General features: G+C 37.1%; 3 protein-coding genes across 6 annotated transcripts; all 3 read right to left on the bottom strand.

Annotated features, from left to right (window-relative positions):
* Positions 1-3,164: 3,164 nt before the first annotated feature.
* LOC138902067 (uncharacterized) lies at positions 3,165-3,882 on the bottom strand. Its single transcript, XM_070189877.1, has 2 exons — positions 3,504-3,882; positions 3,165-3,370 (listed from the first exon to the last, which is right to left on the bottom strand). Exons 1-2 carry the CDS (start codon positions 3,880-3,882, stop codon positions 3,165-3,167), a joined length of 585 nt encoding a protein of 194 aa, XP_070045978.1.
* A 2,501-nt stretch (positions 3,883-6,383) lies between these two features.
* Positions 6,384-13,400, bottom strand: LOC104090592 (DNA repair protein RAD51 homolog 4). 4 transcript variants are annotated; one of them, XM_009595728.4, is made up of 10 exons: positions 13,134-13,400; positions 12,339-12,418; positions 12,125-12,240; positions 11,964-12,045; positions 11,645-11,776; positions 10,673-10,783; positions 10,476-10,557; positions 9,635-9,705; positions 9,069-9,218; positions 6,384-7,040 (listed from the first exon to the last, which is right to left on the bottom strand). In XM_009595728.4, exons 1-10 carry the CDS (start codon positions 13,219-13,221, stop codon positions 7,002-7,004), a joined length of 951 nt encoding a protein of 316 aa, XP_009594023.1. In that variant the 5' UTR covers positions 13,222-13,400; the 3' UTR covers positions 6,384-7,001. The 4 variants fall into 4 exon arrangements, 3 of the variants coding, with proteins under 3 accessions (XP_009594023.1, XP_009594022.1, XP_009594024.1); XM_009595727.4 differs by lacking the exon at positions 6,384-7,040 and adding an exon at positions 8,520-8,864; XM_009595729.4 differs by lacking the exon at positions 6,384-7,040 and adding an exon at positions 8,520-8,871 and having other exon boundaries at positions 13,134-13,394.
* Positions 13,401-13,866: 466 nt separating this feature from the next.
* Positions 13,867-16,382, bottom strand: LOC104090593 (glutelin type-D 1). Its single transcript, XM_009595730.4, has 3 exons — positions 15,995-16,382; positions 14,286-15,006; positions 13,867-14,197 (listed from the first exon to the last, which is right to left on the bottom strand). The coding sequence occupies exons 1-3, from the start codon at positions 16,188-16,190 to the stop codon at positions 14,044-14,046; spliced, it is 1,071 nt and encodes a 356-aa protein (XP_009594025.1). The 5' UTR covers positions 16,191-16,382; the 3' UTR covers positions 13,867-14,043.
* Positions 16,383-16,750: the final 368 nt, after the last annotated feature.

Here is a 16,750-nt window from a genome sequence, read left to right as displayed (position 1 = left end):
TTGATGGATTCATGCGTAATAATGGTTTCACACGATGTGAATGGACCATTGTTGTTATATAAAAAATCTTGATAAATCCTATATCATTTTACTGTTGTACGTTGATGATATGCTAATTGCAAGATCTAACATAAATAAGATCAACATGGTTAAGCAACAAGTGGTGGAGGAGTTTGAAATGAAAGACTTAGGACCAGCTAAGCAAATGCTTGGGATGAGGATTAGCATAAACAGGTCTGAAGGAACCTTAAAAGTGTCTCACTAAAAGTACATACATAAGGTACTAAGAAGGTTCAGTCTTCATGATGCAAAGACCAGAAGCACTCCACTCGGAAGCCATCTTAATCTGTCGAAGGACCAATCACCTAAGACAGATGAAGAAAGGAAGTACATGTCCAAAGTTCCATATGCTTTAGCAGTAGGAAGTTTGATGTATGATATGGTTTGCACTAGACCTGACATAGCCCATGCAGTTGGAGTTGTCAGTAGATACATGTCAAATCCAGGAAAGGAGCATTGGGAAGGTGTAAAATGGATATTGCAATATCTCAAAGGCACCTCAGGTATGACACTTTGTTTTAAAAGGAGCAATATTATCTTACAAGGTTTTGCTGATACAAATTTAGGTGGCGATCTGGATAGTCGAAAAAGTACCACAGGCTACGTGTTCACCTTGGGTGGTACTGTTGTTAGCTAGATGTCTAGACTTCAGAAAAATATTGCTCTATCTACCACTGAAACAGAGTACATGCAATCTAAGAAGCTGAAAAAGAGATGATTTGGCTCAAGAATTTTCTTAAAGAGCTAGGTAAAGAGCAGGACAATTGTGAGCTTTTCAGCGATAGCCAGAGTGCAATTCATCTTGCCAAGAATCCAGTGTTTCATGCAAGATCGAAGCATATCCAGTTAAGGTATCATCATATCCGAGAGTTGATAAGTGAAGAAACTCTTTCCCTGCAGAAGATACCAGGATCAAAGAACCCGTTAGACATGTTGACCAAAGTTGTCGGTGTTGACAAACTGAGGTTGTGCACTGCCTCAGTTAGCCTTCAATACTGATAGCATGAAGGTGCCACCAGAGAATAGCAAATATTTTTTTTTAATTTCTTTCTTGATGTAACATAGGTTTGAGGGGGAGATTGATAGTAGCAAACCTGTTGTTGTATGTGAAAGAAAGAAAAATAGACAAAACAAAAGAAAGAAAAATCAAAAAGAGATGAACTTATGATGTAAGCGCTTACATCGGCATTCTTATGATGTATGCGCTTATATCGGAATTCTTATGATGTATGCATTTACGTCAGCATTCCTATGATGTAAGTGCTTACGTCGACATGGCATTCAAATGCCTATAAAAGGGGTATGCATTTTCATTTAAATATCATCCCTCAACTTCTTCTTTCTCTCTTCAATTAATAAATAATTATTCTTTGTGTGGCCTTGGAGTAGGCAAAATTGCCGAACCACGTAAATCTTGTCTTGTTTTGTGCAATTTATTGCTTTTCTCTTTCAAATATTTTTCCCTTTTATTAGCCTGACATGTTTTCCAACACTAGATATTGCCAATAAGTGTTCATCTGGGAAGACATCATTAATTTCAAGATCTTCTTTTGGTCACCCTGCCTCTTTAAGCCTAGATAAGTGATTCACAACTTGATTCTCTATTCCTTTCCGATCTTTGACTCCAATGTCAAACTCTTGTAACAAAATAACCCATCTGATCAATCTTGGTTTAGCATCCTTCTTCGCCATAAGGTTGCGAAGAGCAGCATGATCGGTGTAGACTATCACCTTGGAAACCAATAAATAGGCTCAACATGTGCGCCATTGAGTGTCTTGATTGCGTAGTAGATAGGATGAAGAATCATGTTATGTCGTTGACCAATCACTGCTCCAATAGCCACACCACTGCGTCACACATGAGTTCAAATGGAAGAGACCAATCAGGTGTGACAATAATATGTCACGTGGTGAGCCTTGCTTTCAATTCCTCAAAAGCTTTGGGGCACTTCTCATCGAACTCAAACTTAGCATTCTTTTCAAGGAGCTTGCATATGGGACTTGCAATTTTGAGAAGTCCTTGATAAATCGCCGATAAAAACCGGCATGCCCCAAATAGCTCCGAACACCTTTGACCGAAGTGGGAGGAGGAAGCTTGGAAATTATCTCGATCTTTTCCCGATAAACCTCAATGCCTTTCTTGGAGATTTTGTCGCCAAGAATAATACCCTTGTCCACCATGAAGTGACATTTTTCCCAATTGAGCACAAGGTTTGTCTCCTCACATCTTTTGAGCACTTGCCTAAGATTGTCAAGGCAATTATCAAAGGAATCACCAACTACAGAGAAGTCATTCATGAATACCTCTAAGAAATCCTCCACCATGTCCAAGAAGATTGACATCATGCATCGTTGAAAAGTAGTCGGGGCATTGCATAGCCCAAATAACATCCGGATAAAAGCAAAGGTCCCATACGAACATGTGAATGCCGTCTTCTCTTGGTCCTCTAAGGTTATGTTTATTTGGTTGTAGCCGGAGTAACCATCCAAGAAGCAATAAAATGACCTCCCGCTAGCCGATCAAGCATTTGATAAATAAAAGGCATAGGGAAATGGTCTTTGCAAGTAGCACTATTGATCTTCCGATAGTCCATGCAAACTCTCCACTCGGTCACCGTCCTCATTGGGATGAGTTAATTTTTGTCATTTTGAATCAAGGTCATGCCCCCTTTCTTTGGTACATATTGCACTAGACTCACCCAAAGACTATCGGCAATGGGGTAGATAACCCCGACATCCAACCATTTTATGATTTATTTCTTCACCGCCTCTTGCATGGAATGATTTAACCTCCTTTGGTGCCCCATGCTAGGTTCTCTCTTCCTCCAGTTGTATCTTGTGCTCACAAATTCTGACGGGAATCCCTTGGATATCCGCTATAGTCTAATCAATGTCATGTCTATGCTCCCTCAATGTATCCAATAAGTGTTCAACCTGCACATCATTCAACAAAGAAGAAACAATTACGGGTAGAGTTTCATTAGAGCCAAGAAATTTATACCTTAAGTGCGGCGGAAGTGGCTTGAGCTCAAGTTGTGGCGGTTTGACAATTGAAGGCTTAGCGGGAGGAGTGACTCTATTCTCTAAGTCAAGAGAAAGCTTCTTTAGTACATAAGTGTATGACCCAAGCCCTTCCAATGCATCACTGATTCCACATATCCTTCCATGTCCTCACCATCAAAATTTACCAAAATAGCCGCCAATGCCTCACCAAGGCATTCCTCTTCCATCTTCACCTCGACGACATCCTCTACCACATCAACAACATCAATGACTGAGATACTCTCATATGCATGTGGCAATTTATACCCTTGTTTGATTGAAAGGTAACTTATTCATCATTAACTCAGAACTTAATCTCATTTCATTCTGAGTCCTAAGTGCTCTCCCGGTAGAAAGGAATGGTCTCTCAAAGATGATAGGGATCTCTTTATCAACAATACAATCGAGAATAACAAAGTCGGCGGGAAGGATAAACTTCCCCACTTTCACAAGCACATCATCAACTATTACCACCGGTCGCTTTATCGAACGGTCGTCCATTTGCAACCACATACTTGTAGGCCTGGGCATTCCCAATCCCGCTAGCTTGTAGATAGAAAGGGGCATCAAGTTGATGCTAGCCCAATTATCACAAAGGGCTCGTGCAAAGTCACACAATCCAATAGTGCATGGAATTGTGAAAGCTCCCAGGTCCTCTTTCTTTTGGACGACCGTTGTTGCAATGATGGAACTAACCCGGTGAGTGACATTCACCACTTCATTCTTGGTGGTTTTCTTTTTAGTGATCAAGTCTTTCAAGTATTTAGCAAAACCCGGCATCTATTGAAATGCTTCCACAAATGAAATATTCACCGATAGTTGCTTTAGTATGTCATAGAACTTCTCTAGTTTGCTATCATCAACCCTTCTAGCTATTCTTTGAGGTAAAAGATGGGGAGGTCTAGGAATTGGTGCTAGAGGTTTTGGTGCCTCTATTACCTTTTCCTTAACCTCTTAATGGTTCACTTCTTGAGCTTTTACCTTATTCGAGAGTCTTTCAACTTCAACAACATTTGGCACCTCAACTTGTGCCTTGACTTCTTATTAAGAATCTTCCACTTCGACCACTTGTTCATTCTCTCCTTGAAGTAGTTTCCCACTTCAAGTTGTAATGTCCATACAACGAGAGGTTGGGCTGCTCCCACTACCTTTTGGGTTTGCAATTGTATCACTTGGGAGCGTGCCGTTTTGCTTCGGATTTTGTTCTCTTGAGAAATCCCTCATTTGCATCTCCAACTTTTGAATAGATGCAGTGTAAGAACCCACAAGCTCGGTCATATTTTTCATTGAAGTGTCTGATCTCTCTTGTTTTTAGCAATACTCTTTCAAGCATGTTTTCCAACTTGGACTCACTTGACGAACTCTCTTTCCAATGTGGAGAGCTAGAATATTGCCCCTTTGGTGGAACATAGGGGTTTGAACTCTGATTTGAAAAATTATTGTTATTGTTACTCCAATTTCTTTGATTTGAACTACCTTGGTCGTTTCGCCATTGTTGGTTGCCTTGCCCTTGCGGTTTAGATCTCCATTGGTGTTGTTGTCCTGAACCTTGGTAGGGTTATCTTTGATATCTTCCTTGTGAATTGTTGACATAATTTACTTATTCGTATTCCTCATTTGACATTGGTTGCACATCTTCCACAACATTCACCTTTTTTGTTTGGCTTTCAATGAATATTTTTGTCAACACGTTGACATTGGTAGTAAGCCCGATAATTACTTGATCTCTTTCTTGGTTCTCCTTAATCATGTTGGTCAAGGAAGGAGTACCATATGCAATTCCACCCGTGGTGTCTTCCGAGTGCCAAACTTAGTTATGTTCGGCCATCTTGTCGAGGATTTGTGTGACCCTAGCAAATATTTTATCCATAAATGATCCATTCGCCGCATTTTTGGCTATGGATTGATTCATAGGATCCAAGTCCATGTAAAACTTCTCCAACAAAATAGTATCCGGAAAATCATGATTCGGTGACCTCACCAAATATAGCTTGAATCTAGCCTATGCCTCATGTAGGTGCTCTCCCGGTAATTGCTTGAAGAAGAAAATTTTATCCTGAAGCTCAGACTTCTTGCTTTGTGGGAACCACTTTGTTAGGAAAGCTAGGACAAGCTCGACCCAAGTATGGATGGAATTAGGAGGTAGATTTTGGATCCACTGTCTTACCTCTACGGTTAAAGAGTACTTGAACACACTCAACCTTAGGGCAATCATCCGAGACATGATTCTGCTTGTGCATTGCACACACACCCAAAAAGTTTATGAGATGTTGTGTCGGATCGGTGAAATTTCAGAAGAACCCCTCTGCCTTTAGCATTAGGATTAGACTGTGTTCCACTTTGAAGGTAGCAGCGTCAACTCTCGAAGAGACAATGGCATTTGTATCCTCAATATACTCATCTATATCCGCAAACACATTCTCTTTTTCCAGCTCGCCCATGTTTACCTAATGACACCAAGCAAAGTGTGATGGAATAGAAGAAGATGTAAAGTAAAGCATACATTAATTAGTAATTTCAAAACCGTATTCCCCGGCAACGACGCCAAAATTTGATACACTCAAATTACACCTATATAAATGGTGTAAAACGGTCAAATATAATAAACCAACTAGGTTGGGGTCTAATCCCACAGGGAATAGGTGTGAAAAGGTTACTTGAGTAGTGTGAAACTTGACTTTAGCCATAGTTCTACTCCGTTAGTTTAAAAGGAGTTTTGTAATTGTGAATTGTCAAGAAAAGCTATTTTGTTAAGAGAATTTGATTAATTTGATTAAGAAACCAAGGTTGTATCCCCATCAATGGAATGTAATGCTATCGGTGTGAATATGATATATTTCTAATGGAAGGTCCTTTGATATGCAAATGGTTCTTAAATGACTACCCAATATTTTTCAATAATTAGGTAGTATTTTCTCTTTATGATTTTCCCAAATATAAAAGAGTTACAATTAAGAACAACCAGTCTATGCCAAGTAGAACCAACTTATCTCTAAGTGATTCTATTAAACAAGGTTTAAAGCCTTGAGTTCTTACTATTCAATTCTACCAAACCCTAACCCACTTTTCCAAGTAAAATGGCACTGGTCAATATTTGCAACCATCAACCATAAATGAAGCATGAGAAATAAATAGAAATCAACCAACCATTGTGTGTGTGTGTGTGTTATATATATATATATATATATATATATATATATATATATATATATATATATATATATATATATATATATATATATATATATTCAATAGTAAATACACATTAACATTGCACTCACTTAGGGTCCACAACTTTAGTATTTAAAGTTAGCTTATACTAGAATACAAGAACAAAGTAATAAATAAAGTCATAAAGCTTACAAAGAGGACAAAGTTTTGAATTCTCTCTCAAAGCTTCCAAAATAATGGTGTATTCAATGCTCTAAGTGTAGCCTCTTTTTCAGACAAGATGGTCCACAAAAACACTAGTCATTCTATTTATAATGGTCCAAAAGTCGTAGACAAAAAGTGACAAAAATGACCCTGCAGATAAAGTCTACAACCACAGAATAGGTCGCAGAACGGGCCGTAGAACACATTCGTAGTCCGAACATCTCTCTTTTTCACCGCAGATCTGATCACAGAGTTTTCCAGTTGTTCATCGCATTTTGATTGTGCGATCCGCATGTTGGTTTCGCGGCCGCATATCGTACCGCAAAATCATCTTCACAGGAAATCCTTTTGTATTTGTGCGATCACTATGCGGTCCGCATATGAATTGTGCGACCGCAAAATGAACCGCAGATTTGACTCTCAATTACTGGGGTGGTCTGTTTCACTCTGTGATGGGTCTGCGGTCCACACATCACTTTTGCGGTCGCAAACCTTCCGCATTTCTACCTTTCCATGGGTTTTTGTTATCTTTTTCCTATTCTTGGTTCTTCAAGTCTGGTTTCCTGCAAAATACCAAAACTACATAAGAAATGACTTATACTGCTTTAAAAGATGAACTAAAGACTATGTAATTAGTATCAAAGGTGCCACATTTCTACGGCACATCAAATAGCTTGGGAGAGCCCGATATTTTATCGACCATTTCCTGGTGTTCTTTCATTTGATCTCGAAATACCTTGTTCTCATTCTCCATTTCCTCCATCCTTTTCAAAATGGTTGCGAGGGCGTTGTCACCTGCACTATTAATGACATTGTGAGTAATACATGTCGTCGAAGGAAGAGGGAGTTGGTTGCACTGCTCGTCTGCTGGTTGTATAGTGCAAGTCCTTGCGTTTTCTGTAGTCGCGTCCCAGGCAGACTTGTAGAGGATGTTGGTTAGCGTGTCAATTAGCCATGCTTCGAGGAGCTTTTTTACAGCTGGGGGCGTCTCCTCCCCCATATATGTGGAGGCTCTCTTACCAAGAGATTTTGTGATGTTGCAGTGAGGAGACGACAACCCATCTCGCCTGGGGGAAGCATTGGGCGTTGCGTCTTCGTCTGCCATTTCACAACTTTCGTTGATGACGTTCATGAGGTTAGTTGGGAGGTCACTTATTATTCTCATCTTTTCTTCTCGGTTACCTGCCATGTTGGGATTTGTACGTACAAAGAAAGGAGATCTTGTTTTTTGCTTCTTTTGTTTTACGTTAGTGACCCATATTGGCTGTAGATCTAGAAGAAACTAAAAGCTTAACTAAGAAATCCCCACAGAAGGCGCCAAATTGTTTGACCAAAAATGTAGCTTTTGGTTCAAATAATTAAATCTATATGATAATAAGTTAAACCTAGTTAATAATAATATTTCTAGTTATGAGTTCCGAAAACGTGACTAATGTCAAACAGATCTGGTGGTAGATTGATAGCAACGTGCAATAACTATTCCAAAAAGTACGAGCAATAATATAGCACTTAATATCAACAAATAACAATAAAAGCCATTTAAGTAAAAAGGAGAAATGATTCACCCAATAAAGGATGAACTAGATGGTTGTTCCTCCTGACAATGATGAATGATAGACAAATCCTAGAATGTTCAAATTATTCTCGGATCTAATGGAAAAGTATGGAATAATATGAACGAGAATCTTGATAAAAAGGTAATGTTTATATCCTAGTAAGAGAGAATCTTTTGTCAAAAGTTTGTTCTTATCAAATGAATGTCACATGCCCCATATCATTGTCTATTTTTTTATTTATATGAGACATTTTCCTAATAAACCCTAATAGTACAAATGCAGAAAATATCCACTAGAATATTCTCTTTAATATCCTATTTCAAAAAATAGCCATTACAACTTAATCAACGGTGCTCAACCTCGATTATTGTTGACATCTTGACCGCGAATCTCGCTACTTCCTAGTCAACCTCGACTGACGACAACTCGAGGACTCTTTCTTTAGTGTTATCTTATCTTAAATATTCTATAACAGATTTTGACCCATACAAGCATCAACTCACAATTTTGATTAAGAAAGTAATTTTCTCCTCTATATTCAGTAAATATTTTCTGTCAAAATAATATTAGTTTCATCTCAAGTCCAAATGAGAGACTACAAAATACGAACCACAATCCATTTCATATAAAAGTAAAAACATGTAGTAGTCTCGTAGCTTCATCTCCATCTCACAAGGTCGCCATATCTTTCTTCTTTCCTAACAAATATATTAGTTGACATTTTCCTCTACAATTCCACAGCATCAAGTCGATACCTGGATAAACTAAAAGCCAAGATTCTCAGGCATTATAAAGCCTGATATCATTGTACCTCGAACTCAACTCTATCTCCTGTAGCCTAGATGAAATATCCACTATTAGAAATTAATCTTCATGACACAATGATGGTGTTTCATTATAGCTTTATAAAACCAAAATCCAGAATCAAAAATTGATGTTGCAAAGTCAGGTGTTTAGGTTGATTAGTCTAATGAAGTTCGATAAGTTGCTGAGAACCAAGTTTGAACAATAGAGCTATTCTTGCAAGAAACATACCATGTGTGGGTGTCTAAGTACTGACATGCTGCTGATGTTCCGAGTGTGGTCTCTGGATAACAGAAGTCTAACATGCGGGATGCCCCTCCAACTCTCCCCAAGTGCTGGCTTGGAAGTACCTTTCTCACCGGCCACCATGTGATTGGTAACCTAGCACAGAAGGATAGATATTATATGAGGTCCACAATTAGGATATCTAGCAAACTAACAGCCTATAGTGAAAGTAGAACTACAATACCCCATTACTTACAGAGAAAAGTTCGGGTGGACAAATAGGAATTTAATTAGAATTTACTTGTTGAGTCCAATTTGAAATATGTGGATCAATACAAAACTGAAGTTCCCTTTAGAAGATCTAAACCATTAATAGGTTCATATGGTAAGTATATAACAACTTGACGCGTTCAAGTTTCTGGCTGATGTGCCTAATCCACTGATCCAGTTAAAAGAAAATCAAATCCATCAGTTAAAAAAGCGCATTAGAAGACAAAAGATGATACCCCATAGAGAATGAATAATGCTGCAGCAAAGAGAGCATGCTAATGTTATGTTACTGCCAAACTTACCAAAATGCAGATATCATGTTCATGTGTTAATCGTTTTAGTAAAAATCCCACTGAAACCATTAAAGCATGTCCTGTTTCACGCAAAAAGAACAAGCCCTTTAGTTATTACTTCGAGAATCAGTAGTCAAGCAGGTAGTTTTGATATATGGAATTAAACTTAAGTTTTCTACTTCAACAAACAGTTCAGACATATGAAACAAATTATGCAGTGAACATGGCAAAGCTTCTATACATTTCTCCACTATTTTTGTTCCTTCATTCAACAAAAGTAAATTGACAAATCTGTGGACATGATACCGCAGGGAAAAACCAAATCATCTGCTGCCTATAGATGGAAGAAGAAACTCAGGATAAAATTAAATTTATTTGGAAGAAACGAAATCCAGAAAAGCAAGATTAATATCAGTGTAGGAAGCTAAGTTTGCACATTTACCCCTTTATTCCCATTTAACATCTTTTTCACAAGCAATCGTCCATCAGATACCTAGAAACAAGTTTGCACTAGGATAGTAGACAGCAGAAACAACAAATCGACGAAAAAATTGTAGGGGAACTCACAAATGATGCATTATGTCTGAGAGCATATATCAACAACTAAGTTTCAATCCCAACTAGTTAGAATATAAATACTAAAGGAAAAAAAACAACTAAATCTAAACCTAGAATTTGTAGTTCGTCAACCAATAAACTACATTAAAAAGAACAAAATAAATATTTCTTAAAATAAAGAAACTACAACTTAAATCTTAAATTGCTTAAGAAAGTATATACTAATAAATAAGGATAATTAAAAATTACAACCATAAAGTTATTACCATTTCATCTTTTAGTGAAAAATTACCTTGTGCACCACCTCCTCCAAGAATTGGTGTAATGAGTGATGATATTGAGTCAATGATAATCATACTTATATGCTGATCTACCTGCATATCATACCCACGGAAATGAGTGCCCTGAGGACTCGTACCCAATCCATGGTAATAGGGAAAAGGAGATGAGATGAGAGTAGAGAAATTTTAGCATTGTATTTCCAAAAACCTGAGATATGAGATTGTTCTTTAGCTGATGAAGCACTTCAAACAGTGTAAAAATGTCAAACACTGACAAGCATACTATGTTGTTCATTACTGCTTGAAGGGCCCTGTCCACCTACAGAAAGAGTTAAATGTCAGAGAGAGAAAACGGTATTGACAGCAACTTGCAATCTTGCATGATAAATCTCCAGAGCCCTATTATTCATGCTGGACAAACGTTAATTTGTACAGTACATTCTCCAGTTAGTAGATATTCAATGTTGCATATGTAACTGAATTTGGGACAAGAGGAAGCCTAATCTATGTGACCTACTAAGAGAAATGAAAGTCCTATTGGAGTATGAATCTGTACAAATCAGTCCTTGTTGGTTCACATGTCAGTAGTAGAAAGGAAAAAATAAAATAATCAACTTCTAACTTCAACTTGTTTTGTTAATTAGCAGCGCAAAGAAACTTCTTACAGCATAGTTCTTGTATTTACATTCATTCAACACGAATTATGGAACTGTCATAAACTATAATCAGATGGATCTGTGCAACTTATGATGTATCAACTACATGATACCATGATTTGATGACAGAACTAGAGCTATTATGATGATAAAGGAAATCAACTAGAAAGAATTACAAAAGAGTGAATAAGGAATTGACTTTCCAACAATTCTGCAAGTATCCTTTTTCTGTTCACCACCGCATATGTAAGATAGAGAATGTGGAGTCATACACAAAAACATCTAGTAATCTAATCAGAAGTTTCAGCACTACCCCTAACTTTCATTGGATACTTTGGTGTGCCAATCAACACAGAGATTTCTGAAACTCCAACCGAGTTGTATCCTACCTAGGTAGCAACAAATAACAAAATTAAGGGAATCACAGTTGAAAACGTCTATTCATTGTTTCTTTGGTAAGTTTAGACATGAGAACATAAGACAAAGAAATAAGGTTAATCCAAAAGGCTAGAAACATGTTTGACCTCATAAGCAGAAGGATCTGATGTCTGAGTGACAAATTGAGCAACACGTTTTGAAGAGAAAGAATTTCCAGAGTCCAAGAAAATGATTTTGCCCCAGCTTTCCGCAACACTTGAAGCAGCTCGTAAGCAAATCTGGACCAAAATATAATCTTGAATCAGCAACAGAATTGAGAGCTAAACGAGGCTTCAAAGATGAAACATGCTTCAATAATTCAATAATCATAAGATTTATCTAACTTCAAAGAAACAAAAATCAGAAATCAACACAATCTCCACAGAAAATATGTCAAAAGAATTTGCATTATCAATACACTCTTACTTGTGTTTTACCAGAGGATGACGGGCCAACTAGCTCTGTCAAATGTCCCTTCTTTAATCCACCATGAAGAAACGCATCTATGCTGGTCGAGTGTAGTCCTATTCATCAGTTATCTACTGCCAAAGAAGCTATAAAAGTATGGGGCGTTCAAGCATTGGTACCTTCTACATCCAGTAGGCAAGGAGCGTTTATTCTGTAAAGCATCATCCAACAACTCCTGACCATTTACCCATGGTTGATGCTGACCATTGATGATAGTCAGAACCTGAGTGATGCCCTATTTTATTACAAGTAAAACGGATGTATCAGATCATTATAGGAATATCAAATACCAAAAGACAGATATATGAAAACTACATATGAGGCAGATCAAACCTCCTTCAATCTCTCAGAATTATGATGCTGTTCTGTTGAAATCACTAACACGTAAAGATCATGTAGAAGAAAATCTTCAACTGCAAAAACAAAAGAACAAAATAATATTTACTGAAATACATAAACTTCATATTTATCCATTATCCTATGTTCCAATAACTTTCTTACTATCTTTTTTTGGGTGTCCTAGAATTGTGTCCACCCCTTTAGGAAAACTTTTTCCTCCATGCTAAACTTTTTCTCTGGACTTTCCAATACTTCTTCATTTAAAGATGCTTTAGACCCACTTTTATTTCATTGTGTTTTTTTAGGGTGTCCTAGAATTATATCCACCACTTTTGTTATCTATAAATCCGGTTATTTATCTTTTAGAGCTAAAAAAGAGCAGATTGGTGCACAAGGCATCCCGCGTTCACGCATGATCTGGGGAAGGGCCGCACGCAAGCACTAATGGCTGCTTCCACGACTTGAACCCGTGACCTATTGAGCTAAGTTGCATAAAATTGTAGTCTAACAGAGGATATTTTGCCCAAAATCATATCAGCAAAAGAAATATAGGAACGACATTGGCACTACAAAAAGAAAGTGACATCAACTTGAAGTTCAGGTCTCCGCCAACACACACACACACACACACACACACACATATTTATGTATGGAATCCCCAAAAATAGAAAGGGGGAAAAGGTATAGCCAATTTTTTTTAACCAATTAGAGCTAATCCACAGAACAAGTCGACTCTTCAAACTGATAAGAACGAGCTGGGGAAAAAAATGAGTGTGTAGAAAAGGGAACCTGAATAAATGGCGTGAGAAGCACAGAAGTCGCGGAAATTGGGGTCGATTAATGGGTAATCACACTCCATTGAGCTGAATAGCGGCATCTGTTTTTGAGTTTTTCTCTTCCCAATTCCAATTCCCCAAACTAACAATAGTGATACGCAGTTTCGAACTTTGGCGTGTTATTATACTGAAGATGGAGGGAACGCCATGAAAATGAAATGAATAATATAGTACTTATAAAAGGAGGAAAATGCAGCGGAGCCCTTTTAACTTTTTAACTTTCGTCGACTGGCCCCTGTAAGTCTTTAACTATTCTCTTGTGGCAACTTAACCCTTTGTTTTTTTTTTGGTTAGCACTTGTTGTAGAATGTTATTTGCAAACTGATTTTAAATAATTGGCAACTTTTTTGTTTGGTTTTGAAGATATAACTCCTGAAAGTCTAAGACCTTGAACTAAAGAGCAATGTGGCAATTGATTTTATTTGGTTTGAAGCTGGAAAGTGGAAATTTATATAAAGAAACTCATATATGATCAAGATATCTTAGTCAGAATATCAGAATAGATGATCTCTTTTTCTCTTAGATTTGTAAATTTTAACTATCTTCCTCTTCAAAGATTGAAATTTTGGTAAATGAGGCAATTTATATATGTTCTAATACTTGTGGAACTTAAAGAGAAACCAGTACCAGTCTAGATTTAATAGCTGATCAAATTCAGAAAAAAAACGGCAACCAACAAAAGATACTTAACTAAACTAGGATATTATTATGAAGACTGAAGAGCAAAGATACTCTTGTTCCGAACGCCAAAAGAAAAATCCAAATCAAAAACAGTATACCATCAATTCCAAAACCTCTATACTACTAAAACTACTACTCTTATTACTAAGTTTATTAAAGGATGTAAACTTTGGTCAATCAAATCAGTTTGGTGGTGGGAAGAAAATCTCTTCTGCAGTCCTCTTTGAGCTGAATTGCTTCTCTACATCTGGTGAAACCTTGAAAGCAGCCTGCAGCACTTGTGGCGATAGCGCCTTCCACACTGAAGTCCTTCCCGCCAAGTGAGTGAAAATTGGACTGCCACATAAAAGTTTGTTTAAGGTTAGAAATTGGTTAAGTAAATTAGTATATTGACATAAACAAAAATAAAAATGAAAATACATACTTAGGGGTAGTGATGATAGAGAACCAGTCCATGCCATCAGGATCACCAATTTTGGAGACGACAAAGAACCTTGGAACAATGAAGAGATTGCCCGCCTTGATGTGTGTTTCAAGCACGCGCTTACCATCAGGGCCAACAACCTGAACTCGGCCACTGCCTCTAACAATGTAAGTTACCTGAAGAGCTGAATCACATGAAAAACCGGGAGAGCACATAGCACTTCCATTCAACCTCACAAGATCAGCACCAAGTCCAACTTCGCCGACCAAAGGCAAGTTCTTGGTGTTCAAAACAACAACCTTTCCACCACCCTTAATGTCAACATCCAACGGGGCTTCCAAACAGTTGAGAACCATGCCGTCCCTGTGGCCTTGCTTAGGCTCAGGCATTTGGAAGCCTGAGTCAAGCTTCACGATACCCTGAGCAGTTTGGGAGCTAACAAGAGTTTTAGCAACACTCTCTTCTAAATTCCATGCCCTGCTAACAAATTCAGTTGAAAAACCAGTGAAAATGCCATTTGAGCCGGTCAAGTACATGTCGGTGAATGAACCAGCTTTGTGTGCAGTTTTGGTATCACCAAGGAAGAGAATCACAAGTTCTGTGTCCTCTTTGTTGTACCACCATGTTACAACACCAAAAGGGAGGGCTAAAGCATCGCCCGTCTTAATCGCTAGCACCTTCTCTTCTTTCTCTGGAAGAACAATTCCAGCAACTCCAGAACCTGATAGAATTCAGATAAATTTTCAGAAAAGAACTCAATAAGCAGATCTGTATACAATGTATTTAAAAGTTGTAAGCTACATATACTACCATACACTATCACAAAATCATTAGGCATCAAGAAACTTACGGATTTAAATCTTTAATTCAACCACACAATTCACAGTAATTAACAGGGAGTATTTACAAAGTAACCAAGTAATATAGAATTGTATCATATATGCATAGCTTAGCTCTCTTTATAGCAGTAAATAGAAACCTAGGTGCTATACTAATTGGTCATAAATACCAACTATCATTACTCAAAGTAGAATGATCTTAACAATTTAAATCATAATTACTCAAACCATGTCACAATCAAAAAAAAAAAAAAAAAAGATTTACAGTAAAAGAGGGATCAAATTCTTAGACCTTAACATCATAATCAAATAGTAATAAATAGATCACGCAAGACCTAGATTCTAAACCAAACCATCAAAACCAAGACTAATAACCAAAACCCCAAATCAAAACAAGTAAATTCCATTAAAAACACAAAACTACAACAAAAGTACAGGTCGGAGATAGCCTTACGATTCCGGGCTCAGTCAAACCCATTAGCTTTGATACAAATCATGTATTTGTTATAACAAATCCATTGAATATATACAGATTCTTAATATAGAACCCACTAACTTAAAAAGGATTATAATTCCGAACTCATAAGTTTAAAATATTGACTACGGCTCAGAGTACAACCCCACCAACCAAAACAACAAAACGCAAGTAGGATTATAGAATTCCTAAACAATGGAGTAGTAAATATTTATTCTAAAGAACAAAATTTAACAAGATCCCATAAATCAAAACAACAAACCCATTACGATTCATAAACATAAAAGTAAAAAACACCAATAAAAACCCCAAGTGGGAGATATAGAACTCTAAACAGTAAACACAAAAACCCCAAATTATGATCATAACCCAAAAACAAGGGACCCAAATTTTACCTTGAAGAACATAGGCAACTTTAGCAGAATCAGAGTAACGAGGCAAAGCAAAGCCATTTTTAGAAAGAGCAAGTTTAGCACCACCAATATTTCCTTCTTTTAACATAGGCAGCTCATTAGGACACCATGCATAATAAGAACCACCATCTCCTCCGTGCAATTGCTTTGCCAACTTTGGTGTAAGATCAAGATCCATCTCTCTTTCTCTCTTTTTGTATTATAGAGAAAACTAAAAGAATCTCTCACTGAAGATAAAAACAAGAAAGCTTTGTAAAAACTGAGTGCTTGTAAAGTGAACGAGAGTTTGGTATTTATAGAGAGGAATTTCACCAAAATTCCGTAGGATAAAGATTTTAGTAAAGAGAAGTTTGTGATAGAACAGAATTATAGTTGGATTAGGGGGTTTGCGGATTTTGAGTTTTAGATAAAAGTGGTAACTATTTTTGTTTAAGTACGAAATATTCAATGCTAATTATTGACAATTATATTTCGTGCTAGCTTTTTTCATTATTAGGTGCTTTTTATCTGCCAATTATTATTGGAGTATGTGATATTTCGTTTGTGGATTTTATGGTCCTAATAGTCTTTTTACTATTTTCCGCAATTAGTAAAAGAGTAAAAATTTATTTACTCTGTTATTTAGATTATATCAGATCATATTACTCTAAACAGTTACCTATTATAAATAGGTAATAACTTAATTATAGAGTTTCAGGACAAAACTTAAACTCTTCAAAAGGATAAGAGACTAACTGG

This window comes from Nicotiana tomentosiformis, chromosome 11 (genome assembly GCF_000390325.3).
Source record: "Nicotiana tomentosiformis chromosome 11, ASM39032v3, whole genome shotgun sequence".
NCBI classification, from domain to species: domain Eukaryota; kingdom Viridiplantae; phylum Streptophyta; class Magnoliopsida; order Solanales; family Solanaceae; genus Nicotiana; species Nicotiana tomentosiformis.
This window is presented reverse-complemented; position numbering and strand designations above follow the sequence as displayed.

Excerpts from the sequence above, each read along its gene's own strand:
- LOC138902067 (XM_070189877.1), bottom strand. The coding sequence starts at position 3,882 with ATGCCGGGTTTTGCTAAATACTTGAAAGACTTGATCACTAAAAAGAAA. Across the intron at positions 3,371-3,503 it reads CGACTTTGTTATTCTCGATT|GGTATAAATTGCCACATGCA; the intron begins GTATTGTTGATA and ends CAATCAAACAAG.
- LOC104090592 (XM_009595727.4), bottom strand. The coding sequence starts at position 13,221 with ATGCCGCTATTCAGCTCAATGGAGTGTGATTACCCATTAATCGACCCC. Across the intron at positions 12,046-12,124 it reads TTGCCTACTGGATGTAGAAG|CATAGATGCGTTTCTTCATG; the intron begins GTACCAATGCTT and ends ACACTCGACCAG. Across the intron at positions 10,784-11,644 it reads CAGATCCTTCTGCTTATGAG|GTGGACAGGGCCCTTCAAGC; the intron begins GTCAAACATGTT and ends CTCTTTCTGTAG.
- LOC104090593 (XM_009595730.4), bottom strand. The coding sequence starts at position 16,190 with ATGGATCTTGATCTTACACCAAAGTTGGCAAAGCAATTGCACGGAGGA. Across the intron at positions 15,007-15,994 it reads AGTTGCCTATGTTCTTCAAG|GTTCTGGAGTTGCTGGAATT; the intron begins GTAAAATTTGGG and ends GAATTCTATCAG. Across the intron at positions 14,198-14,285 it reads TCTATCATCACTACCCCTAA|TCCAATTTTCACTCACTTGG; the intron begins GTATGTATTTTC and ends TTTATGTGGCAG.